General features: G+C 46.0%; 1 protein-coding gene across 2 annotated transcripts in view; it reads left to right on the top strand.

Annotated features, from left to right (window-relative positions):
- Nucleotides 1-26,982, top strand: part of CPLX1 (complexin 1) — a 125,384-nt gene that overhangs the window by 68,687 nt on the left and 29,715 nt on the right. For both annotated transcript variants that reach the window (XM_054178508.1, XM_054178507.1), the window contains exon 3: nucleotides 13,628-13,803. In XM_054178508.1, coding sequence (XP_054034483.1) covers nucleotides 13,628-13,803 — 176 coding nt within the window. The remainder of the gene's footprint in view (nucleotides 1-13,627; nucleotides 13,804-26,982) is intronic.

Genomic DNA, 26,982 nt, shown 5'->3' with positions numbered 1-26,982 from the left:
TTGTAGATGTTGATAAGCTCCCTTCTTAGCCTTCTCCAGACTAATCAACCCCAGTTCTCTCAGTCTTTCTTCATAGGAGAGATGTTGAAGTCCCGCAGTCATCCTTGTAGCTCACCATTGGATTCTCTCCAGCAAGTCCCTCTCTCTCAAACTGGGGATTCCAAAAGTGGACACAGTATTCTACATGTGGTCTCACCAGGGTAGAACTTCCCTAGCAGGTCCTGGACACACTTTTCTTAGTGCACTGCAGGATGTTGTTTGCCCTCTTGGCCACAAGGGCACATTCTTGTCCCATAGAAAACTTGCTGTCCACTGGAACTCTGAGGTCTTTCTCCATGGAGCTACTTTCCAGCAGGATGACCCTTAGTCTGTACTGGTACCTGTTGTTATTCCTCCCCAGATGCAGAACTCTGCATTTGTCCTTATTGAATTTCATGAGGTTCACTTTCACCCAGCTCCCCATCCTGTCCAGATCTTATTGGATGGCAGCACAGCCCTCAAGTATGTCAGCCGCACTCCCAATTTTATCCCATCAGTGAATTTGCTGAGGGTACACTCAGTTCTCTCATCCAGGTCTTTAATAAAGATATTGAACAAAACTGGACCTAGTACTTATCCTTAGAGAGCACCACTGGCCACTGACTTCACTAGACTCTGCTCTGCTGATCACAACTCTCTGAATGCTGATGTTGAGCCATATACCAGTCCACCTCATGGTCCAATCATCTAATCCCCAGTTCCCTCAGCCACTCCATATATGACTTATTTTCTAGACCCTTTACTACCACTGTTGCCTTTCTTTGGACCTGCTCCAGCACCTCAATGTGTCTCTTGTAGTAAGGAGGCCAGAATTGAACACATTATTAAAGATGCAGTCACGCTAATGCTGAGTACAGGGGGACGATCACCTCTCTAGTCCATAATAAACAGGAAAGCAGTCTGCATGAGTGTGAGCAAGGGCAAGAGCAGAAGCACTCATCCTTGGTAATAATTCTGATACAGATCTGTGAATGCAAGAGTCCAGTGAAAATACTGTACCTGCATAGAATATCTATTTACCACAAGGGATGAAAAAAGGCAGATTTTTAGCATGATATTTTAATCTTATATTACAAAGTAGTCATTTTTATACCAAGTGAATATGGAGGTCCTTCACACCTGTGGAAGATACGCTCCCTTAAATGCTTAAGGCAGAGCTTCTAGAATGCAATCCCAGTTAATTGTGCTGGATTTTCTCTTAAGGTATTTAAAAGAATATGCAATACAGTCATTGCTCAGGTGATCCGGCACTGTAGTGTAGTGAAGGATTTGGACATAGCTGCCCCCTCAGGGCCTTTTGTCTAACTTTGACTTTACTGTTGCTCAGATAAGGCAACAGATGTGGCTGTGGCTTTTAAAGACAGAGGGCTTGTGGAGGGCTCTTTTATGCTCTCCTGATCTACTCTGTATTCTGCAGGACAGCAAGAGGGGCAGAGTGTCTTTGGAGAACAGGAAGAGTAGATCTACTACAACAGACACTGGTGTCCAAAGGGGAAAAAAGACATTTCCATAAGGTATAGCTGATGTTTGAGCAATCCAGACCACCATTTGCAATACTTGCTCTAGAGTACAAGAGAAAGTAACACCAGCTGATTGCAAGTAAATCAATTTGAATTCAGAAAGTTGGAGCAACTGTTCCTTGTCTTTTTTCACATGACAGTCATTTATAAAAATATGTGGGGTTTGTAGGAGTACATTGTTGGTACTTTCTGTTATTGTAATATTTCTGTGAGATGAGGTTTATCTGGAGCTGTGAGCCATTAAAATCTTGTGTTCTTCATCTTTTGTCCCTAAACGAGGATGTGAAATCTCAAATTGGGCATTTAAAAATTCTTTGTGGAAAAAATTTTAAAAAATAATTTTCTTCTGGTTCAAATGTGTTCCACATGCTTCACTTTACTTTTGACACTTCTGCAGTGAAAAGAAAGTGTGAAAATGATGTCAATACTTTTTCTTGATCAATTATCTTCTCTTGAGTTATTCTGAGTAGATTCCATACAATATTGAAAAATGCACAGATCAAAAGCAGGCACAGTCTGAGAAGAGGCTGAGAGAGCAAGCTACTCTGTTTCCTAGGCTTTGTTTCAGGCTCTTCAGGAAAACTCACTCTTAATACACACTGGTAAATAGAGGCAAGGTCATAGTGAGCTTCTGTTTAGTGAAATTCCTTTCTTTAGTGAAATGTTTATATAAATGCTCACCTAGACTTTCTTGACAAATTAGTCATTAAGTATTTTGACTTCTGGACAGAGTAAGGAGTCCGATAATGATTGCTATTAGACTTTTTCATAATGGCAAGCATATCTTTTTCACAAGCCTTAAAATGGGGAAAGGGCTTGTATACCAGATATAAGCTTTGCATTATGGCCTTAAAGATAAAGGTCTCTCTCCAGTGACAACAATAAAACATTCTTAGCTCTGTTTCTGAAGTGATGCTGCAAAAATAAGTGACCTATTCCTGCTCCAGGACAGTATTCTGTGATTAGCTCCAGGTATTTGGATGATGTGATAAAAAACATGCTGTGATTTAGGAATTCTGAGACATCAGTTCTTCTCTCTTGTTCAATTTAAATACATCTCAACCTCAAAGACTACTAGCAAAAATAAGAATCACTAAACTATGTCCCTCTGCATGTTCTTTACCTCCAGTGATGGTGTCTCCACTACTTCCCTTGGTAGCCTGTTTCAGTGTCTCACAAGCCTTTTTCCTAATATCCAATCAAAAACTCCCCTGGTACAACTTCAGACCATTTCTTATCCTGTCACTTAACACTTGAGAAAAGAAACTGACCCTCACTTCACTACAACCTCATTTCAGTTAGTTGTAAAGAGTGAGAAGTTCTCTGTTCAGCCTCTTCTCCAGACAAAGTGACCTCATTTCCCTCAGCCACTCCGTATAAGACTTGTTCTCTAGACTCCTCACCATCTTTGTTGCCCTTCTCTTGACGCACTCCAACACCTCAATATGCTTCTTGTAGTGAAGGGCCCAAAACTGACTACAGTTTTCCAGGTGTCACCTCATCAGTGCTGAGTAGAGGGGACAATCGTGTTCCTAGTCCTGGTGCCAATGCGATTTCTAGTGGAAGCCAGGGTGCCATTTGCCTCTTTGGCCACCTGAGCACACTGCTGGCTCCTGTTCAGCCATCTGCTGAACACCACCCTGAGGTCCTTTTCCACCAGGCATCTTTCCAGCTACTCTGGAGTGTTGCATGGGGTTGTTGTGACCAAAATGCAGAACTCTGCATATGGTCTTCTTGAACTTTGTGGCATTGGCTTAGGCATAACTATCCAGCCTGCCCATATTCCTCTGTAAAGCATTTCTGCTCCTAACCAGGTCAACAGTCCTATGTAACTTCATGTTGTCTACAGGCTTACTGAAGATGCACTTGAATCCATCATCCAGCTTGTTGATAAAGATATTAAACAGAACTGGCCCCAGTTCTGAGCCCAGGGGAACACTGCTTGTGACCACCACAACTCTGGACCTGGCCATCCAAACAGTTTTTTATCCAGTGAAGCATATGCTAATCCAAGCCATGAGCAAACAGTTTATCCAGACAAACGCTGTGAGAAACAGTGTCAAATGATTGGATGATATTGCATGCACAATGGCTTCCAGGTCCTGCTGTTCATTGACCATGCTGTGTGCATTGGTGCAGATGCACTTCACCTGGGCTATTGATCCCTGTCACATTTTTGGAGGAAGACTGCCTAATTCCTACCCAGCCACTCCCAGGCACAACCATGATTTCTAGTCAACCAATAACCCTTGTTTCTTTGATATCATATGGCACTCTATCCCCTACCTCCACTAAGATGGCAGACTGAAGAAATTCACTAGCATGCTGCCTCACAAACATTAATATACCACACCCAGGGTTGTCTTTAGTGAGTCTGATTTTATGCCTTTCTGCCTTGAAATCTACTTTAAAGCTCTTTTGGTAAGCCCTGCCAGATCTTGTACAAAAGTCCTTTTCCCACTTTGAGATGGGTGTAGCCCGTCTGTCATCAGCAGGCCTGGTGCCATGTGATGAAAAAAATCCATGATGTCAAGGTAGATGTAATAGCTGGCATGTGAAAGAAGACTAGAAGATCTAGGCTTCTATCAGTAAGTGTGTCCTTCCCCTCTGTTTCCCTGGAAGCTTCAAAAGTAGGCTTGAGGACAGAAGTTGTGCTCTTTCCTTCAGCTTGTACCTGTAGCTTCAGCATCTTATGCAGATGAATTCCCTGGAGACACATTTCTGAACTGCTAAAATTAGAAGGTATTATACAAGGAATGTTAATGACAAAGCCTAAAGTTTAGGATGGAGAGTAAATGAGATGGGGGGGAAAAAGCTTCTAGATACCAAAAGTAACACAAAATATCAGACTTGAAATGTAGCATAAATTTGCTTCTCATAATACATTTCCACCTAATTAGTGATACCACAGTGCACCGTTCCATACATTTAGAAGGTGACTGTGAAATTAAAGGTGAATTAAGAGAATCTCTGAGGATGCTGAATCTACATTCTTGTTTTTGTAGGTGCCCTGTGGGCTGGTACCTGCAAAATCAAAGTACTAAATTATTAAAAATCTTGGCCTTGTCTAAGAGATTAAAACAATTCTATGCAGTTTAATTCCTCATGTAATGAACTAAGCTAACATTACAACTTAATGACAGCCCAGACTTAGTGCTTAGAGGGGGAAAAAATGCCTTTCTGCTGCTGAATTCTGTTTCATAAGTAATGTCTCTGGGTAACTCTAAGTGGAGAGAAGCAAAAGAAGAGATAATCTTGACAGATTATTGACTCCAAATCACTTTGATCATAAGTGGAAATATTTGTTGATGGCAAACCAGAAACTAAAGATGTTACTGTCGCTGGCCATCAATGATATATGCAGAGCAAGGCTGCTTAGGTTCCTGCAATAAGGAACCCAACTATGCTGCATTGCCTTTCTGCTTGTTACGAAATTCTAGCTTGCTTGCAATTTCAGTTTGTCTTGCATCCCAGGGGAGAAATCACCAGATGTTGCTTTATTATTCTGACCCTGCAAAGGAGAATTCAAAATAGCAGTAAAATCACAGAAGTTACAGAAGACATTGGAAGAGACTTTATAGATGATCCAGCCCTTAGCCCTGCACTGAAGAGTCAACACCGAACCATGTCCTTAAGTGCCAGGTCCACATGCCTCTTGAAGACTCCAGGGATGGTGACTCCACCACTGCCCTGGGCAGACCATTCCAATGTTTGATAACCCTTTCAGTGAAGAAGTATTTCCTAACGTCCAACCTGAACCTCCCATGGCACAGTTTGTGTCTATTTCCTCTACTCCTGTTGCTTGTCGGCAAGGAGAAGTGGCTGGCTCCACACTCTCCACAACTCTTCAGGTAGTTGAAGAAAACAATGAGGTCTCCCCTCAGTCTCCTCTTCTCAGACTGAACAATCTCAGCTCCCTCAGGAGCTCCTTGTTGATTATGTGCTCCAGGCCCTTCACAAGCCTCACTGCCCTTCTGTGGACATGCTCCAGCACCTCAATGTCTTTCTTACAGCAGGGGGCTCAGAACTGAGCACAATAGTTGAGGTGTGGCCTCACCAGTGCTGAGTACAGGGGGGATGGTCACCTCCCTGTTCCTGCTGGCCACAGTGTTTCTAATACAAGCCAGGATGCCATTGGCTTTCTTGGCCACCTGAACACACTGCTGACTCATGTTCAGTCAACTATCAACCAATAGCCCCAGGTCCCACTCCAGGTTGCAGCTTTCTAAGCACACATCCCCAAGTCTGTAGATCACCACGGAATTATTGTGACCCAGGTGGAGGACCTGGCACCTGGCCTCGTTAAACATATAATTAGCCTTGGCTTACCTGTCCAGATCCAGTTGTGAAGCTTCCCTACACTCCAGCAGATCAACACAGCCACCCAGCTTGGTGTCATTTGCAGACTTACTGAGGGTGCACTCAATCCCCTCATTCAAATCATTAGCAAAGACATTAAAGAGGACAGGCCCCAGTACTGAACCCTGGGGAACACTGCTTGTGACTGGGTGCCAGTCAGATTTCAATCTATTCACCACCACTCTTTGGGCATGGCCATCCAGATGGTCCAGAGTGCATTTATCCAAGCCTGGTGCCATGAGTTTCTGAAGGAGAATGTCTTAGGAGACAGTGTCAAAGGCTTTACCAAAGTTGAAGGCTTCACCAAAGTCCAGGTAGACACGGTCCATGGCCCTTCCCTCATCCACTAGACAGGTCACCTTATTGTAGGAGGAGATCAAATTAGTCAAGCAGAATCTGCCTTTCACAAACCCACACTGATGGCCTGATTGCCTGGTTGTCTTGTATGTGTGGTGTAATGTCATTCATGATGACCTGCTCCATAATATTCCCTGGCGCAGAGGTCAGGCTGAGAGGTCTGTAGTTCCCTGGATCATCCTTCTAGCCCTTCTTGTAGATGGAAGTCACATTTGGTAGCCTTCCCAGTTAGGACTGTTAATAGATAATGCTGAGTTGCTTGGTGATCACATCTGCCAGCTTCTTAAGTACGCTTGGGGGGATCCCACCCAGTCCCATAGACTTGTGCATATCTAAATGGCACAATAGGCCACTGATCATTTCCTCCTGGATTGTGTGGGCTGATTTCTGCTCTCCATCCCTGTCTTCCAGTTCTAGGGGCTGAGCTGTCATGGAGCAACTGGTGTCACTGACAAATACTGAGGCAAAGTAGCCACTCAGCAACTCAGCCTTTTCCTCATCTTTGGTCACCAGGTTCCTTCCTTCATCCAGTAGTGGATGGAGGTTCTCTCTAGTTCTTCTTTTACTACTAATAGTTATAAAAGCTCTTTTAATTATCTTTAATGACACTGGCCAGATTGAGTTCTACTTGAATTTTGGCCTTTCTAATTTTCTTCCTACATACCTTTAAAAGACTCTTGTACGCTTCCTGAGTTACCTGCCCCTTCTTCCATAGCCAGAGGACTTTCCTTTTCTTCCTGAGTTTTACCCAAAGTTCTCTATGTAGCCAGGCAGGCCTTCTGCCCCACTAGCTCGTGTATCAATGCACAGAGACAGCTTATTCCTGTGCCTTGAAGATTTCCCTGTTGAGGAACATCTAGCCTTCCTGCACTCCCTTGTCCTTCAGGACTAGCTCCCAGGGGATGCCATCAACCAGTCTTCTAAACAAGTCAGTCTGCCCTCTGGAAGTTCAAGGATGTACTTCTATTGACTTCCTTCCTAACATTGCTAAGAATTGAAAACTCCACCATCTAATGGTCACTTTGTCCAAGCTGGCCACCAACTTTTATATCTCCTCCTTATCCTTCTCTGTTTACAAGTAGCAGGTCTAGTAGAGAGCCATACCTTGCTGACTCATTAATCGGATGTGCTAAGAAGTTATTGTCCACACACTCCAAGAACCTCTAGGACTGCTTCCTCTCTGCTGTGTTGTATTTCCAGCAGATATCTGGTAAGTTGAAGTCCCCGCACAAGAATAAGTGATTCTGAGACCTTCCCCAGGCACCAATAACAGGCATCATCAGCCTCCTCACCCTGGTTGGGTGGTCTGTAGCAGAGCCCCATCATGACATTTGCCTTGTTGGCCTTTCCCTTGATTCTTACCCACAAACACTCATCCTTATCATATGTCATCATCACGCTCAAGACAGCCAAGAACTTCCCTAAAATACAGGGTCACCCCACTGCTTATCCTTCTGAGCCTGTCCATTCTGAAGAGCCTATAGCCATCCAACACAGCACTCTAGGTATGGGATGACATAGTTGCCATCACAGAGACGTGGTGGGATAGCTCACATGACTGGAGTGCTGCAATTGATGGCTACAGGCTCTTCAGGAGAGATAGACAAGGAAGAAGGGGTGGAGGGGTGGCCCTGTACATCAGGGAGGCACTAGATGCCGTTGAACTAGAGATTAGGGACGATCAGGTTGAATGCTTGTGGGCAAGAATTAGAGGGAAGACCGGTAGGGCAGACATCCTGGTTGGAGTCTGTTATAGACCACTCAACCAGGAGGATGATGTCGACGAAGCATTCTATAGACAGCTTAAGGCTGTCTCAAGATCTCCTGACCTTGTCCTTATGGGCAACTTCAACCTGCCTGACATCTGCTGGGATCTCAACACAGCAGAGAGGAGACAGTCTAGGAGGTTCTTAGACTGCATGGAGGACAGCTTCTTATCCCAGGTGCTGCGTGAGCCTACCAGGGGCAAGGCTATGCTTGACCTCCTCTTCACCAGCAGGGAAGGCCTGGTGGGTGATGTGGTGGTCGGAGGCTGTTTAGGGGCCAGCGACCATGAGATAATTGAATTTTCGGTATTTGGTCAAACTAAGAGGGGCAGCAAGAAGACCTCCACTCTGGACTTCCGGAGGGCGGACTTCAGGTTGCTCAAGGAAATAATTCAGAGGGTTCCCTGGGAGAAAGCCCTTAAAAATAAAGGGGTCCAGGAGGGCTGGACCTGCTTCAAGAAAGAACTGATGAAGGCTCAGGAACAGGCTGTGCCAATGTGCCGGAAGAGGAGCCGCCGGGGCAGACGGCCAGCCTGACTGTGTAATGAACTTTTAATAGAACTAAGGGTAAAAAAGAGGGTGTATAATCTTTGGAAGAAAGGGGAGGCAACCCATGGGATGTTTAAAGAGGTTGCTAGGGCATGTAGAAGGAAAATTAGAGAGGCAAAAGCACATTTGGAACTCAAACTGGCCTCTGATGTGAAGGACAACAAAAAGTCCTTCTATAAATATATTAATAGCAAGAGGAAGGGCAGGGACAACCTCCACTCCTTGGTTGACATGGAGGGAAATGTTGTATACAGGATGAGGAAAAGGCAGAGGTACTTAACAGCTTCTTTACCTCAATTTTTACTAGCGGGAAAGAACGTCTACCAGACAGCTGGCCTGCAGAGCTGGCAGAAGGAGCCAGGGAGCTGCATAGTTTCCCTGTGTTCCATGAGCAAGTGATAGGAGCTCTCCTCAGCAGCTTAGACCCCCACAAGTCCATGGGACCAGATGGGATCCATCCTAGGGTGCTGAGAGAGCTGGCAGATGAGCTGGCCAAGCCACTCTCCATGATTTTTCATCAGTCCTGGCTCACTGGAGAGATCCCAGATGACTGGAAGCTGGCCAACGTGGTACCCATCCACAAGAAGGGCCGGTTGGATGAGCCAGGGAATTACAGGCCTGTCAGCCTGACCTCAGTGCCAGGAAAGATTGTGGAGCAGGTCATCCTGAGTGCAATCACACAACACTTAGAGGATGGCCAAGGGATCAGGCCCAGCCAGCATGGGTTTAGGAAGGGCAGGTCCTGCCTGACCAACCTGATCTCCTTCTATGATCAGGTGACCTGCCTGGTGGATGCGGGGAGGCCTGTGGATGTAGTCTACCTGGACCTCAGCAAGGCCTTTGACACCGTTCCCCATAGCAAACTCCTGGCCAAGCTGTCAGCCCATGGCTTGGATGGGAGCACACTGCAATGGGTTAGGAACTGGCTGGAGGGCCGAGCCCAGAGAGTGGTAGTGAATGGTGCCACATCCAGCTGGCAGCCAGTCACCAGTGGTGTGCCCCAGGGATCAGTGCTGGGCCCCATGCTCTTTAACATCTTTATTGATGATCTGGATGAGGACATTGAGTCCATCATCAGTAAATTTGCTGACGACACCAAGCTGGGGGCAGGAGTTGATCTGCTGGAGGGTAGAGTGGCTCTGCAGAGGGACCTCGACAGGCTGGGCAGATGGGCAGAGTCCAAGGGCATGAGATTTAACACATCCAAGTGCCGGGTTCTGCACATTGGCCACAACAACCCCATGCAGAGCTACAGGCTGGGGTCAGAGTGGCTGGAGAGCAGTCAGGCTGAGAGGGACCTGGGGGTGCTGGTTGACGGTAGACTGAACATGAGCCTGCAGTGTGCCCAGGCAGCTAAGAGGGCCAATGGCATCCTGGCCTGCATCAGGAACAGTGTGGCCAGCAGGAGCAGGGAGGTCATTCTGCCCCTGTACACTGCACTGGTTAGGCCGCACCTCGAGTACTGTGTCCAGTTCTGGGCCCCTCAGTTTAGGAAGGATGTTGACTTGCTGGAACGAGTCCAGAGAAGGGCAACGAAGTTGGTGAGGGGTTTGGAACATAAGCCCTACGAGGAGAGGCTGAGGGAGCTGGGGTTGCTTAGCCTGGAGAAGAGGAGACTCAGGGGTGACCTTATTACTCTCTACAACTACCTGAAGGGAGGTTGTAGAGAGACGGATGTTGGTCTCTTCTCCCAGGCAGCCAGTACCAGAACAAGAGGACACAGTCTCAGGCTGCTACAGGGGAGGTTCAGGCTAGATGTTAGGAAAAAGTTCTATACAGAAAGAGTGATTGCCCATTGGAATGGGCTGCCTGGGGAGGTGGTGGAGTCGCCATCACTGGAGGTTTTCAGGAGGAGACTTGATGGGGTGCTTGGTGCCGTGGGTTAGTTGTTTGGGTGGTGTTTGATTGGTTGATGGGTTGGACGCGGTGATCTTGAAGGTCACTTCCAACCTGGTTTATTCTATGTATTCTATGTATTCTACGATTCATCACATCATGTTTTCATCAGGGCAATAATACCATACTTTTCTTGGTTGATGAGAGCCTCAACCTCCTCAAGTTGCTTCCTGCACTGGCATAGATACACTTCAGTTGGGGCATCATTTTGCACAGAACAAGGCTCTCATCAATTTGGGACCATGAATATACCACTTGCATTTGTTAGGACTACTTGGGTGTCTTCCTTGCTTTATCCACGTTTCCCTACAGGATGGAAGTATCCAGAAGCCAGCTGAATGGAGACAGTTGTGCTTAATGCTACTATTTCCCACCTGGCAAAACCAGGTCTATAACAAACACATCTTTTAAGGCTTAAAATGATAACTTTCTCTGTCAAATTTTGGGGGATTGGAGGATTGCTTTTTATTAAGGGCTGCTTTCGACTTAGGGCTCTGCCTAAGGGAAAGAAATGAGGAGGGAAAAATCCATGGGATCTGCTCACCTCTCAAGAAACTTCTTGGTGGTTTTTAGATGCAGTAGTGCATCTGGCAGCTGTTGTCTCTGAGGCAATGCAGGATGAATCATCCTAACAGGTTGCAGGTATTTCTCCCTGTAAGAATCATGATTGCACCATCACCATTCTAAGAACTGACATGGAAAGCAAGAACAAACACAGGCCCTCTAAATGATGTTGAAGAGGTAATTTATAAGGGAGGGATAAGTGGTTGTGAAAAGTTCTTCCCTTCACTTAACCTCTAATAATGCCAACAAATAATGATTTGGAAGGACTTCAACAGTGTTTCCTTGCAGCCTGAGGCTTTGAAGAGGCCAGATAACTTAACTTTATGCAAGACAAGAGATGTAAAATATGTGCACATGTATGTACCCATGAGTGTGTATCACAACAGGGCTGCCTTGGATTAACTCAGTTAAGTCTCAGACAGCAAGGAACCAATGTGGGGCTGTCCTGACCCAGGAACTAAGGACAAAACCCAGCCACCAACAGTATTCTTCTGGAGTAACAGTACTTTTTTTGCTAAATGATGCAGGATGTTCTCCTGCTCCAGGAAAAGTTGAACACAACTCCAAAAGGATATGGGTCTTCATTTCACCCATATAACCAGGCTTCATTCTGCTGCAGCCCTCAAGTGTGCTGGTGTATCAGAATAAATACCCTCTCCATTTCCTCATATCTGAATGATTACCAGTCACTTGCCAATAAAATGCCTTTGACATATAGGGTGGCTACAGAGTGCCATACACAAAGCCTCCCCATTTGCATGGTTGTGCTGGGGCTTTGCACAGTAGCAAAGAGCTGGCTCAGGACTATGCAGGGGCTGAAAATTAGTGACTAGTCTTCATGCAGGGTAGAAAGAGTGCCAGGTCAAGCAAGGATCCTACTTACATATTCAGTGTTAGAGATAGTGGTGTCCAAGGGCTAATCAGAGACGTGCAGAGATGATCACACAGTATCACAGTATCACAGTAACTAAGGTTGGAAGAGACCCCAAGGATCATCAAGTCCAACCTGTTCCAACAGACCTCACAACTAGATCATAGCACCAAGCGCCACGTCCAATCTCCCCTTGAACACCTCCAGGGACGGCGACTCCACCACCTCCCTGGGCAGCCCATTCCAATGACGAATGACTCGCTCAGTGAAGAACTTTTTCCTCACCTCGAGTCTAAACCTCCCCTGACACAACTTGAGACTGTGTCCCCTTGTTCTGGTGCTGGTTGCCTGGGAGAAGAGACCAACCCCCACCTGGCTACAACCACCCTTCAGGTAGTTGTAGAGGGCAATGAGGTCGCCTCTGATCCTTCTCTTCTCCAGGCTAAACAATCCCAGCTCCCTCAGCCTCTCCTCATAGGGCTTGTGCTCAAGGCCTCTCACCAGCCTTGTTGCCCTTCTCTGGACACGTTCAAGTGTCTCGATGTCCTTCCTAAACTGAGGGGCCCAGAACTGGACACAGTACTCAAGGTGTGGCCTAACCAATGCAGAGTACAGGGGCACAATGACCTCCCTGCTCCTGCTGGCCACACTATTCCTAATACAGGCCAGGATGCCATTGGCCTTCTTGGCCACCTGGGCACACTGCTGGCTCATGTTTAGGCGGGTGTCAATCAGCACCCCCAGGTCCCTCTCCGTTTGGCAGCTCTCCAGCCACTCTGACCCCAGCCTGTAGCTCTGCATGGGGTTGCCGTGGCCAAAGTGCAGCACCCGGCACTTAGACTTATTAAATGCCATCCCATGATGCTGCTTTCTGATCCATGGCAGGACCCTAGAAATCATAGAGTAACTTGAGTTGGAAGGGATCTGAAAGGTCATTTAGTTTCAACCTCATTGCAACGGGCAGGGACACTTCCCACTAGACCAGGTTGCTCAAAGCCTTATCCAACCTGGTCTTAAACACATTCAGGGATGAAACATCCACAACTTTTCTTGACAGCCTGCTCCAGTGTCTTACCACCCCTGTAGTATGGAACTTCTTCCTGATGTGTAATCTAAATCTATCCTGCTCTACTTTAAAACCATTGCTCCTTGTCCTATCACCACATACCCTTACAAAGAGTCCCTCTCCAGCTATCTGTTGGCTCATCACAGTTCACTGATGCTGTGTGCTCCCACCTTGCACAGGATGTGTAATTTCCGGCGACAGTCCAGACTCTGATTACTCATCCCTGCAACCATGATTTAAAATTCCTTTCCTCTCCCTGGTGTATCACCTGCTTGTAACATTAAAGAGCCTCTAAAATCAGTCTTCAGTCACTTGACTGAGCTGCTGAAGTGAAAATATTGTGTGGGTGGTAGTTTGCAGTTTTCAGGACCAAAACCAAATTATGTTCCCATCATGCAAAACCACAAATGTAGTCTCTTCCTCTTGCTGATGTGTTTCTCCCACCAGTGCCAGGTAACCCACCTGCGTGCTTTGCCTACCTTCTGTCTCTGTGGGGAGTGAGTTTCCTCCTCAATGGAAGGAGAAACTTTTCCAGATGCAGAGGGAGTGAAGGAGGTCCTGAGTGGGAAGGGAGAGAGCTGACATCATGGTGGTTTTCCCACTTCCTTACAAGCCTGACTTTCTCTTGTGTTTTCTCTAGGGGCTACCAAAGACATGGGGAAGATGCTCGGTGGGGATGAGGAGAAAGACCCAGATGCTGCCAAGAAAGAAGAGGAACGACAGGAAGCACTCAGGCAAGCAGAGGAAGAAAGAAAAGCCAAATATGCCAAGATGGAGGCTGAGAGAGAAGTTATGAGACAAGGGATTCGAGACAAGGTAGGGATCCAGCTTTCAGCATACTGTGAGCAATTCATAATACTCAGCTGAGAACTACTGTTTTCAGTTGATTTGTGACCAGTTCCATGATCACCCGGATAGAGCCAGGTAATTGCTGCACCACACTGAACTTTCTGATCTTGTGCATTGTCCCTCAAGCTCTGACCCTGTTTAAACACACTGCCCACACAGAAAAGCCCTGCAAAGTTGAAATAGGGAGTGAAGAGGAGGGGAAAAAAACTTCTGTTTCCCCCATCATCCATTAACACTGACACTGTTTAAATGAGGGTGCTTTCCAACTTTGTATTTGTAGTTAGTGAAGTGTCACAATTTGATGTGTTTTTGAGAGACACAGTCCAACTCTCTTCTGCATGGCTTCCAAGGCTTTATTTGTGTTGATGGGTGAAATGGGATAAATCCACTCTACTTCTCATATTGAGAGTTTCAGTACTTGCAGGGGATTCATAAAAAAGAAAAATTCAGGTATCTGAGAGGTTTAACCATTGGGAATTACTCTCCTCTACTTAGGCTGATTCTTATAATGATACAATTTGGCATTACAAGGAAATAAATAATTTTGATGATTCAGAATGAGATTTAAAAGAAATGTAGAAAACAAAACTTTACCACAGAAGTGAGCTTAATTTGAGGTATCAGAACCCACTATTACCATACATTAGCTTTGATTGATGTGTGGAGAAATAAGGTAGTTTTTCTGTATCACCCTCAAGGCCAGGTCAAAATAGTCTCATCTGAATAATTTAGATTTATAAATAGAGGTCCTGGAGTTCAGATAACTTGGGAAGAATTTTGAGTAATCATAGGAGGAGGGGTTTATAGTGGTGAAGAACACCTCTGTATTGACTTACATCACATTCCAAAGAACAATAGAAAATGCCTGCAGACTGAATGAGGAAGTCTTCCTTAGATGTTCCCTGTGCAGTGCTTATCCATGTGTAGCTTACAGTGCCCTAATAACATATCTTAGACAAAGCTTCCAAGTCTCATCACAGAGCTGAGTGCAACTGTCTGTAAACTGCCCTGTGTCTGCAATGAGCCAAACTTCTGACCCAGACCTTATGATTCAGGAGGAAAACATTGATAAGGATGAATTATTCTGATGTCATAATGCACCTGATAAAGAGGTAGTAAGAACTACGCTGCAAATAAAGATACTGGGATTATGCTTTTAAGAAAAGAAAGAACTTACAGGGAATTGTCTACTTGTGACACTGACAAAGACATGTATTTGTATGATCATTTACAAGAGGGTATAACTGAAATGAGGTCAGGCTGAGGTTCTAAATACCTTCTTTGCCTGAATTTTTAACAGCAAGGCCGGAGGAGTTCAGGATGAGTGGCCTTCTGAGATGGCTGATGGGGTCAGGGAGCAGTGTAATGCCCCGGAAATCCCTGAGGAATTAGTCTGGGACCTGCTGAGCCACTTGGACACTCACAAGTCCATGGGACTGGATGGGATCCATCCTAGGGTGCTGAGAGAGCTGGCAGATGAGCTGGCCAAGCTGCTCTCCATCATTTTTCTCCAGTCCTGGCTCACTGGAGAGGTCCCAGATGACTGGAAACTGGCCAATGTGGTCCCCATCCACAAGAAGGGTTGGATGGAGGAACCTGGAAACTCCAGGCCAGTCAGCCTGACCTCAATGCCAGGGAAAGTGGTGGAACAGATCATCTTGGCAGGAATAGCTGCGCACCTGAAGGATGGTCAAGGGCTCAGGTCCAGCCAGCATGGATTTAGGAAGGGCAGGTCCTGCCTGACCAACCTGATCTCCTTCTATGATCAGGTGACCTGCCTGGTAGATGTGGAGAGGCCTGTAGATGTGGTCTACTTGGACTTCAGCAAGGCCTTTGACACCATCCCCCACAGTGAACTCCTGGCCAAGCTATCAGCCTGTGGCTTGGACAGCAACACTCTGTGGTGGGTTAGGAACTGGCTGGAGGGCCGAGCCCAGAGAGTGGTGGTGAATGGTGCCACATCCAGCTGGCGGCCAGACACCAGTGGCGTCCCCCAGGGATCAGTGCTGGGCCCCATCCTCTTTAATATCTTTATTGATGATCTGGATGAGGGGATTGAGACAGTATTCAGCAAATTTGCAGATGACACCATGCTGGGAGCAGATGTTGGTCAGTTAGAGGGTTGAAACGCTCTGCAGAAGGACCTCGACCGTTTGGACAGATGGGCAGAGTCCAGTGGGATGGCATTTAACAAGTCCAAGTGCCAGGTGCTGCACTTTGGCCACGGCAACCCCATGCAGAGCTACAGGCTGGGGTCAGAGTGGCTGGAGAGCTGCCAAACAGAGAGGGACCTGGGGGTGCTGATTGACACCCGCCTAAACATGAGCAAGCAGTGTGCCCAGGTGGCCAAGAAGGCCAATGGCATCCTGGCCTGCATTAGGAAGTGTGTCCAGCAGGAGCAGGGAAGTCATTGTGCCCCTGTACACTGCATTGGTTAGGCCGCACCTTGAGTACTGTGTCCAGTTCTGGGCCCCTCAGTTTAAGAAGGACATTGAGACACTTGAATGTGTCCAGAGAAGGGCAACAAGGCTGGGAAGAGGCCTTGAGCGTAAGCCCTATGAGGAGAGGCTGAGGGAGCTGGGATTGTTTAGCCTGGAGAAGAGGAGGCTCAGGGGTCACCTCATTGCTCTCTACAGCTACCTGAAAGGTGGTTGTAGCCAGGAAGGCGTTGGTCTCTTCTCCCAGGCAACCAGCACTAGATCAAGAGGACACAGTCTCAAGCTGCACCAGGGGAGGTTTAGGCTCAAGATGAGGAGAAAGTTCTTCACAGAGAGAGCTGTTAGCCATTGGGATGTGCTGCCCAGGGAGGTGTTGGAGTCACCATCCCTGGAGGTGTTCAAGAGGAGATTGGATATGGCACTTGGTGCCATGGTCTAGTCATGAGGTCTGTGGTGACAGGTTGGACTTGGTGATCTTTGAGGTCTCTTCCAACCTTGGTGATACTGTGATACTTGCCAGACAGATTCCTGCACGGTCAAGATTTGTTGGTTTTATAACTTATTTAATGAATATATATAGAGAATGCTAATGTAATATGTTAATATAAACATGTCAATGAATGCAGTATATATTTAATATATGTTCGTAGGTGGCACTGCTTCTAATCAATGACATATGCCTACATTAGATATGAGGAGGAAAAGAAGAATAATGAGTTGCAGATAGATGAGCTTATGCCCTGTTTTCACTGATCTCTTCTGCTAGACCATTGACATGTTCTCAGAGGTACATGGGGGCTGCATTTCCCTTTCTGGCAATGATGAGCTTGGTAAGAAGGGCACCAGGACAATCAAAAAGGAATTCAAGGCCCTTGGACAATTGACTGATGGGGCAGGAGCTCAAGTGGTGTTCTGCTCAGTTCCCTCAGTGGCAGGGCTGTCTACTAAAAGGAAAATGAGAACCCACACCATCAACAACTGGCTCAGGGGATGGTGCCATCCATGAAATTTTGGGGCAACTTTTACTGCACCTGACTTGCTGGACCTTGATGCGATGAATCTGTCTAGAAAGGGCAAGTGGACTCTAGCACAAGAGTTAGCAGGGCTCATTGAGAGGGCTTTAAACTAGGTTTGAAGGGGGTGAGTGATGAAACCAGTCTCTCCAGAGAGGAGAGGGTGGGACATAAACTAGGGTTAATTGAGAAATCAACAGCCCAGCTGAAGTGCATGTACACCAACGCATGCAGTATGGGTAACAAAGAAGAGGAACTGGAAGTCTTGGTTCAGCAGGAAAAACATGATGTAGTTACCATAACAGAAACATGGTGGGATAATTCACACAATTGGAGTATGGCACTGGGTGGTTACAAGCTCTTTAGGAGAGACAGGCAAGGGAGAAGAGGAGGAGGGGTGGCCCTGTATATTAGGGAATCTCTTGATGCCACAGAGCATGAGGTAGAGGATGAAAGGACTGAGAGCCTGTGGGTTAAAATCAGAGGGAGGGCTAACAAAACAGACATCCTGGTTGGAGTCTGTTATAGACCGCCCAACCAGGATGAAGAGGTTGATGAATTATTCTATAAGCAGCTGGAGGCTGTCTCAAGATCATCAGACCTTGTCCTTGTGGGCAACTTTAACCTGCCAGACATCTGCTGGGAACTTAACTCAGTGGAGAGGAGGCAGTCCAGAATGCTCTTCAAATGTATGGAGGACAGCTTCCTGACAGAGCTGTTAAGTGAGCCTACAAGGGATCAGGCCCTGCTTGACCTACTGTTTTCAAATAGAGGAGGGAGATGTGGTGGGAGATGTGATGGTAGAAGGCTGTCTAGGGTGCAGCGACCATGAGGTAGTGGAGTTTTCAATATGCAGGGGAAGAGGGAGGAACAGTAACAGAACCCTTACCTTCGACTTCCAGAGAGCAGACTACAGCTTATTTAAGCAGAGTACTCTGGGTAGCAGCCCTTAAGAACCAAGGGGTCCAGGACAGTTGAACCTACTTCAAAGTCTTGAAGGCACAGGAACAGGCTGTGCCCACATGCTAAAAGATGAGCCAGCAGGGAAGGTGACCAGCCTGGATGGGCAAGCAGCTCTTGAAGGAATTAAAGGAAAAAAAGAGGATGTATTGCCTTTGGAAAGGTGGGGAGGCAACTCATGATACATTTAAGGATGTTGTGAGATCAAGTAGGAGAAAAATTAGAGAGGCAAAAGCCCAGTTAGAATTCAAGCTGGCCACCACTGTGAAGGACAATAAAAAACATTTTTATAAATATATTAATGCTAAAAAGAGGGGCAAGAAGAGCCTCCACACTTTATTGGACCTGGAGGGTAACATTATAACTAAAGATGAGGAAAAGGCTAAGGTTCTAAATACCTTCTTTGCCTCAATTTTCAACAGTAAGTCAGGAGGAGTTCAGGACGAGTGGCCTCCTGAGCTGGCTGATGGGGTCAGGGAGCAGTGTAGTACCCCTGAAATCCATGAGTTCAGGACCTGCTGAGTCACTTGGATCCCTACAAGTCCATGGGACCGGATGGGATCCATCCTAGGGTGCTGAGAGAGCAGGCAGATGAGCTGGCCAAGCCACTCTCCATCATTTTCCACCAGTCCTGGCTCACTGGAGAGGTCCCAGATGACTGGAAACTGGCCAATGTGGTCCCCATTCACAAGAAGGGTCGGATGGAGGAACCTGGAAACTACAGGCCTGACCTCAGTGCCCAGGAAAATGATGGAACAGATCATCTTGGGGGAAATAACTGCACACCTAAAGGATGGCCAAGGGCTCAGGTCCAGCCAGCATGGATTTAGGAAGGGCAGGTCCTGCCTCTCCAACCTGATCTCCTTCTATGATCAGGTGACCCATCTGGTGGACGTGGGGAGGCCTGTGAATGTGGTCTACCTGGACTTCAGCAAGGCCTTTGACACCGTCCCCCACAGTGAACTCCTGGCCAAGCTGTTAGCCTGTGGCTTGGACAGCAGCACTCTGTGGTGGGTTAGGAACTGGCTGGAGGGCTGAGCCCAGAGAGTGGTGGTGAATGGTGCCACATCCAGCTGGCGGCCAGTCACTAGTGGCATCCCCCAGGGATCAGTGCTGGGCCCCATCCTCTTTAACATCTTCATTGATGATCTGGATGAGGGGATTGAGTCCATCACAAATAAATTTGCAGATGACACCAAACTGGGGCCAGGTGTTGATCTGTTAGAGCATAGGAGAGCTCTGCAGAGGGACCTCGACAGGCTGGACAGATGGGCAGAGTCCAACATGATGGCACTCAAGAAGGCCAAGTGCCAGGTGCTGCACTTTGACCACAACAACCCCATGCAGAGGTACAGGCTGGGGTTGGAGTGGCTGGAGAGCAGGCAGGCACAAGGGGACATGGGAGTAGTGACTGACAGCCAGCTGAACATGAGCCAGCAGTGTGCCCAGGTGGTCAATGGCATCCTGGCCTGCATCAGGAATAGTATGTGCAGCAGGAAGAGGGAAGTCATTGTGCCCCTGTACTCAGCACTTGTTAGGCCATACCTTGAGTACTGTGTCCAGTTCTGGACCCCTCAATTGAAAAAGAATATTGAGACACTTGAACATGGCCAGAGAAGGGCAATGAGGCTGGGGAAAGGCCTTGAGCACAAGCCCTACAAACCCTAGAATCTGAGGGAGCTGTGATTGTTTAGCCAGGAGAAGAGGCTCAGGGGAGGCCTCATTGCTCCCTACAACTACCTGAAAGGAGGTTGTAGACAGGTGGAGGCTGGTCTCTTCTCCCAGGCAACCAGCACCAGAACAAGAGGACACAGTCTCAAGCTGTGCCAGGGGAAGTTTAGGCTCGATGTGAGGAGAAAGTTCGTCACAGAGAGAGCTGTTAGCCATTGGAATGTGCTGCCCAGGGAGGTGATGGAGTCATCATCCCTGGGGGTGTTCCAAAAAGGATTGGATGTTGCACTTGGAGCCATGGTTTAATTGTCAGGAGGTGTTAGGTATTAGGTAATAGGTTGGACTTGAGGATCTCTGAGGTCTTTTCTAATCTAGTTGTTGCTATGATTCTATGATTCTATGCTGTTGGACAAACTCCTCTAGAAGCATTTAAGAAATCTGAGATGCCCTCTGTTACAAATGCAAGGTGATCTAGGACTATAATTCACAGACTTTTAAGTAGGATCCATACAGCCTGAGCTTGAATGAAACATCTAGCCAATGGGCACTTCCTTGGGATGGTCAGCTATCTAGACGTTGCTGGTCAGTGTTCTAGGCCACAAAGTCTCTTGTTTCCTGGGTGGTATGGCAAAGAGTTGGCTCTGCAGAGACAGTAAACAAGGATAGTTGGAGAATTTTTTTTACTGCAGTCAGAGCTCTGGACTGCAGCTCCTCTAGTGTTATAGTGGGTTACCTTTAAGATTAGCAACAGGAATTCCTGGTTTGGGTGTGCACCCAGTTTGTGAAGACACAGGAACTCAGTTTCTGGTGGTTTTCTTTCTTCTGGGCATAATCCCAGGTAACACACAGAATCAGAAAGGAACTATTTTGTGGGTTTTGTTTGTGGTGTTTGTTTGTTTTGTTGGGAATTTGTGTTTGTTTTGTTTGGGCTTTTATTGTCTTGTTTAGTTTTGCTTTGTTTGTTTGGGTTGGTGAGGTTTTGTTTAATCCCTTAATGTGGCTGCTAGATGTCAGAGAAAGGAGGCAGGGAATCTTTACATCAGTTAGTTAATGTGGCTGTAAGTGAGGTCTATAGACAGGCTCATTATGTTTGTTGCTTTGGACTTTTTGTCTTGGCTTTTCAACAAGTGTGATGAATGCACTCTCTTGTTTGGTGCTTCAGGAAATGTAGGAGCTATGGCAGAGCTTAAAAGAAATAATGACAGGTACCACAGATGTGTTCTATCATTTGCTAACTTCAGGTTTTAAAGCTAGTCTGTGAAACTGATATACATAGACCCTCATTCCAGCATGGCAGCTGGGCACATAAATGACTTAGGGAAAGGGTAGGAATCAATATTGTTTTCATGTAAAATATGCAGCTCTTTCATTTGGAATGAATTTGACATTTGGACATGGCATTTTGAAACAACTGGACCTCCAGTTCTCTGCCAGCTCATACCCAATAGGAAAGTTCAGCATTTGATACTGAAAATGGATTGAAATAATGTAAAGAACTTAACTGTTGTATGTTACAGCTTCCTTCTACCCCAAGATGTATGTATGAATCTTGCTTTCTGATCTGATCAACTGCCTCACAGGCAGTTCTGGGCACCACCATGGTTGTCTCTGGGAGGAGGTGCCACACCTGGCCAAGACAAGCAAGACTGTCAAAAGGTTATCAGTACCTGGGTGCACCTGGTAGATCAGACTCTGTTGCCAGGGTCCCAGCGATGGGGCTGTGCATAGCTTTTACCCTTATTACCTTGCTAATACTACCAGCCTGCTTTGTTAGAGCAGCTGTCTTACTTCCAGTGCTCTTGAGCAGAATACTGCCTTCTCTAAACAGATGCCATTGTTTGTGTTATGTACACACTTCATCAGTGAAAGCTAATTACTTTCTTCATATAATGATCCATAATTGCTTATTTACGTAATTAATTATTTCCACCACTGTGGTAGAACACAGGCCTGAGAGAGCCCCAGTACATACTTTGTATTTAACAATGTGTTGGCTGCTGGTGAGACAATGCTTGTAGTTTGGCTTCTGGCAAATTTTATGAATGCTTTAGAGAATTGCTGAAAAGTAGCAAGAGCTTGAGGCTAGCCTCACAACGGTGGATTTCAACCTAAAAAAGGGTGTAAGCATGCTTTTCTGTCCAAATGTCTTGGCTTCAAAACAGAATTTAGGTTTAAATTCAGGCAATGATTGAGACAGAGCGTGAAAACCTTAACTAGCTATAACTGCTCAGTTCTCAGAGTGAAAGGGAGAAATGTCTCTGGCCCAGCTTGTCTTTGACTGGCATTATGTGCTGTGGACAATAAAGCAGAAATTCAATTATATTAATTAGGACTCCTACCCTCCAAACTGAGCATGAAAGCTACATGAGAATTATAGAAAGATCTCAGATGGAAATCTGAAATGCTGGAAGAATTAAGGTTATCTATACAATTGTAACTGACTTAAGTGCTGTGTAGAGATTGTGGCACACTGCTTAATAGCATGATTGTATGTTTCTTCTTCTAGGAGCCTCAGGTCTCCCATTGCACAAGACAAGGACACTGTTTTGTTAATAAGCAGGTATTTGGTATTTCATCTCTGCCACACCTTACGTGGTGTGTTCTCAAACTCACTAAGTATTCAGTATCCAGTCTGACAACAGTACAATGAATTTCCTCATTTGAGGATTTAATTCTTTGTTGGCATTATTATTATGCCTGCACTTAGTTGATGGGTACATCCTGTGCATGGTTTCTTCTGAAATTTATCTGTGCGATGGACAAAGAGTTCTGTTGATTTTTTTCTGTTTTCAAAGGACAAATACAGAAGGGTCACTATGTGACTAAAGCCTTGGTCGGAGATATTAACATCTTGTGGCATCAATAAGCCTCAATGGCATATTAAAAAGCGCTTAGGACATCCTTGTCTCTTTGCTGGCAATAGGGGAGTGGCGAAGTCTATGGTTTGATGTTTGTTCCTGCAGGTAGCATATCATGCAGCAGGAAAATATGCAGTCCTTGTTCTCTGGAAGTGTGAGTCCTTCTGTCTCTGGATGTGTGCCATTAATTCTTCCCATTTTTCTTGTTGGGGTGTTAAATGCTCTGAATGACTAGGCAGTAAGATACTCTGCATTATTTGGATTGTCCATGTCCCAGGAAAATCATGACAACTGAACAGTTCTTTGTAGATATTTAAGACACATAATTTCCAGGTCTTCCATGGCTTAAAGCAGGTGGTATTGGAATTTACATCTAGAAAAGTGAGATCATTTTGGTTGATGGCAATGGGAGAAGTCTTAAGGTAAGGTCTTTCTCCCCTCCAGTGGAAAAGTATCCTCATAATGCTGCTTTTATTTTGTTTGTTTCATTGTTTGATTTGTGTTTTGTGGTTTAGGTTTTCTTTTTGTTTTCTTGCTTGTTTGTTCTTTCTAAATCAGATTGCTGAACTCACTTTTGGTACTAAAGCTCTCACATAAGAAGGTAATGACAATTTATTGCTGCAGTCTTAGATTCTTGTGTGAAACAATCAACATGCAACATCATGTCATTATTTACTTTTACTTTTATTTCATTTGCATGTTTCCATATGTAACTGGTGGATAGCTATGAAAATCCAGTCTTTGGACAAGAAAAATAATGCAATGTGGAACTGACTCTGTTCTCCAGCATTAACAAACCTTTGAAACTAAGCTTCAAGCTCAGGAGTGCAAACTTAATTTTGGTAAAACTTTGCTGCCATGGAACACGTTCACAAAGTTAGCTAAACCCTTCACTGTTAGTAGATCTGTGGAGAATATCAGTCTTATCAACCTTCAGATGCAGATGCTGCTAAGGGCTTTGTACTGGGTTCAGTTGGCTGGTCTCATGAGGCAGGATGGGGCAGAAGTGTGCTGAGCCAGGGCTGCCACCGCTGAACTGGCAAGGGGCAGGTCTCTGCCTCAGTGAGCAGAGCCCGGCAGGGATCATCTAATGGATTTGTATTGGGTTGGACTGAGCTGGAGTTAATTCTCCTCACAGCATCTTTCTAGTGCTGTGTTTTTGCAGCAGTAGTTGATAACACAGCAGTGTTTTGGCTACTGTTGAATAAGTATCCAGGCTGTGTCCTTTTGATATTTCCCTGCCCCAAGAGTACATTGAGGTGTGGGCAGAATCTTGGGAGGACACAGCTGAGCCAGCTGACTGGACAAAGAGGTATTCCATGCCATATGACGTCAGCTCAGGTATAAGAAGGAAGTGAAAGAAGGAAGTGTGGGGATCTGTCCATGGCATTGATCCTCCCAAGGAACCACCAAGCTTAGAGAGCCCTGCTTCCCAAGACGGACCATTGTCCTGCTGATGGGAAGCAGAGACTAACACCTCTCTCTCTGCTTTTTGCTTCTGTGTGGTCTATCGCTGTTTGCTCATTAGTGTTATTAAAATTGCTTCTATCCTATTACCTGCTTCTGTTATTATTTTTTTTCCCCTTCTCCCCCTGTCCACTTGAGAGGGGGAGTGGTAGAGCAGCTTTGGTGGGCATCTCGCCTCCAGGCCAGGGCTGAACCACCACGGAGTTACTTGATCTCATGCTGACCTCATGCTGATGTCATTCCTGAGGTCATTAGGGCTGGTAGTTTGGGCTAGAACACAAGATGCTTCCTGCTTCCAGGGGCTGCTTCAGCCTGGGCCTTTCTGTTTTCCTGGCTGGGGTGTTTACCTTTTTATCTTTTTCCTCTTGTGGCGTGTGCCTTGTGCTCAAGCTCTCGCCTCCCTACCTGCTACATGAAACTGGTAATTTTTAGATTTTTTGGTAATATTTTTGTATTGTTCCATTAAACTCTTCTTATTTCAGCCTACAGGGTTTTCTGTTATTCTTTTGCCTTCCAAATCCTCCTCCTCCCTATCTCACCCAGGAAGGGTTGTGAGAGGGGTTGCTGGAGCTTGCAGCCACAGCAGCATGGTGGTGCACACTGCAGGTCCCTAGTGGGACAGTGACAGAATTCTTGCTTGGGTTCAATTTCCAATCAAGAAAGTTGTTTTTGAGCAGACTGTTAGAGCTCAGCTGCTGTCTGAGTTAAGACCATGACAGGATTGAAAACTCCATGTACCAAGGAATGAAATTTCACTGCCCAAAAATGCAGTTTTGAAGGGGCAGTCTTCCTTTCCAGGAAAAAAAAAAAAAAAAAAAAAGTGTTTTTCACAACTGAAAAAAGTGCAGAAATTGTATTCTTCTCATGTCCAACACAGAGAAAATATTCTCCTCTTGTTCTGTAATTCAAGTTATGAAACTCATATCTCAATAAACAGAAACATTCTGTCTGATCTCTTCCCTTTGAACTAGTTGATATTAAACCAGAGATGTGAGTTTTTATCCAGCACTTGTAATCTAGTGAAGCTGTGGCTAACTGTTCAGTGCATGGGCTCTAAACCACATTTCTAGATAAGTATGGGTATGGCCCAGGTGGAGAGGTGTCATTAACTTGGGTCTTATTCTGCTTCCACAGGGTTTTGGTAATTTGGGATAAAATATAAGCAAAAAAATAAATACCTTGGCTTATTTATTTCAGTGTAGAAATTTTTTGTGCAGTAGATGAAAGATTATTTAGAACTGGGTCACAGGCCCTCTGGCTATGAGAAAGCAATAGGCCTGGCTATGACACTCCCAGTGTGATGCTTTGCATGACAGGGATTATATTGTACATTGCAGGAAATGGGCCCTGGGGTGGGTGGGAACAGTCATAACACCACTAATGATTACAGCAGAGAATAATTGCACTCTTTGCAGCAATTAAACCATTGGCTGTTCTGAGTAAAGAAAACTGCAAGGACAATGTCCTGTGTTTTTTGTTATGTTCTGGACATACTCGATATGTTGATTATTGAAGACAGTGGAAGCTGGCATAGGACCAAGTAGAGCTGGAAGAAGGAAAGGACATTTGCAGGGTGCCACAACCCATATATCATTTTCATATTGGTATTTGGAGGCATCCAGGAGGATGCAGCCCTCTTGCTTGCTTGGAGTGACCTGGGAACTTGGTGTGAAAGTTAATTGCAGTGGACAAGTGACTTCTGCAAAGGAAAGTGAGGTCCCTGGGAGATGAAGTTCTGTGGGCTTTGGGATGAGGCACTCTGGGGCTTTACTGAACATGAGTCATTGTGCCCCTGTGCTCAGCACTGGTTAGGCCTGGGTCCTGGGTCCAGTTCTGGGCTCCTCAATTTAAGAAGGACATTGAGACACTTGTGTCTCACTTTCAAGTGAAGGACACTTGAAAGCGTCCAGAGAAGGACAACGAGGCTGGGGAGGGGTCTGGAGCACAGCCCTGTGAGGACAGGCTGAGGGAGCTGGGGTTGCTTAACCTGGAGAAGAGGAGGCTCAGGGGAGACCTTACTGTTCTCTACAACTCCCTGAAGGGAGGCTGTAGCCAGGTGGGGGCTGGTCTCCCAGGCAGCAGCACCAGAACAAGAGGAGACAGTCTCAAGCTGTGCCAGGGGAGGTTTAGGTTGGATGTTAGGAAGAAGTTGTTCCAGAGATTGGCCATGGGAATGTGCTGCCCAGGGAGGTGGTGGAGTCTCCATCCCTGGAGGTGTTCAAGAGGGGATTGGATGTGGCACTTGGTGCCATGCTTTAGTAGTCAGGAGGTGTTGGGTGACAGGTTGGACTTGATGATCTCTGAGGTCTTTTCCAGCCTTGTTCATTCTGTGATTCTGTGATTCTGTGATTCTAAAGTGATTTGACCTGGACTAGACATCTGACCTCCTGCCAGAACTTACCCCCCAGCTAACCATATGAAAGGAGGTCCTGATTGGCCTCTGAGCCAGATTCTTAAGTTTCTGTATCAGTTTTCTACATAGTTTAAAGTATGGATTTTTGGTGTCAAACTTGTTTCCAGATTACAGCCCTTTACAATTTTCCTAAATCTCCCACTTCTTTAACAGCTTTAGTCTCTGGAGGTTGCATCCACATGTAATTGTGTGCTTTGTATCTCCAAAAAGACTCCTTGTCTGTGAAACAGCTATTGTCTTTTGCAGAAAGATGAACAAATTGGTCTCCTCCAGCACAAGGAAGCACAAGCAGAAAGCTATAACTTAACAAAGTTGTGTGGGTATGC

The sequence above is a fragment of the Dryobates pubescens genome, chromosome Z, assembly GCF_014839835.1.
Source record: "Dryobates pubescens isolate bDryPub1 chromosome Z, bDryPub1.pri, whole genome shotgun sequence".
NCBI lineage: Eukaryota > Metazoa > Chordata > Aves > Piciformes > Picidae > Dryobates > Dryobates pubescens.
The sequence above is the reverse complement of the archived record's forward strand: the minus strand, read 5'-3'. Positions and strand labels throughout refer to the sequence as shown.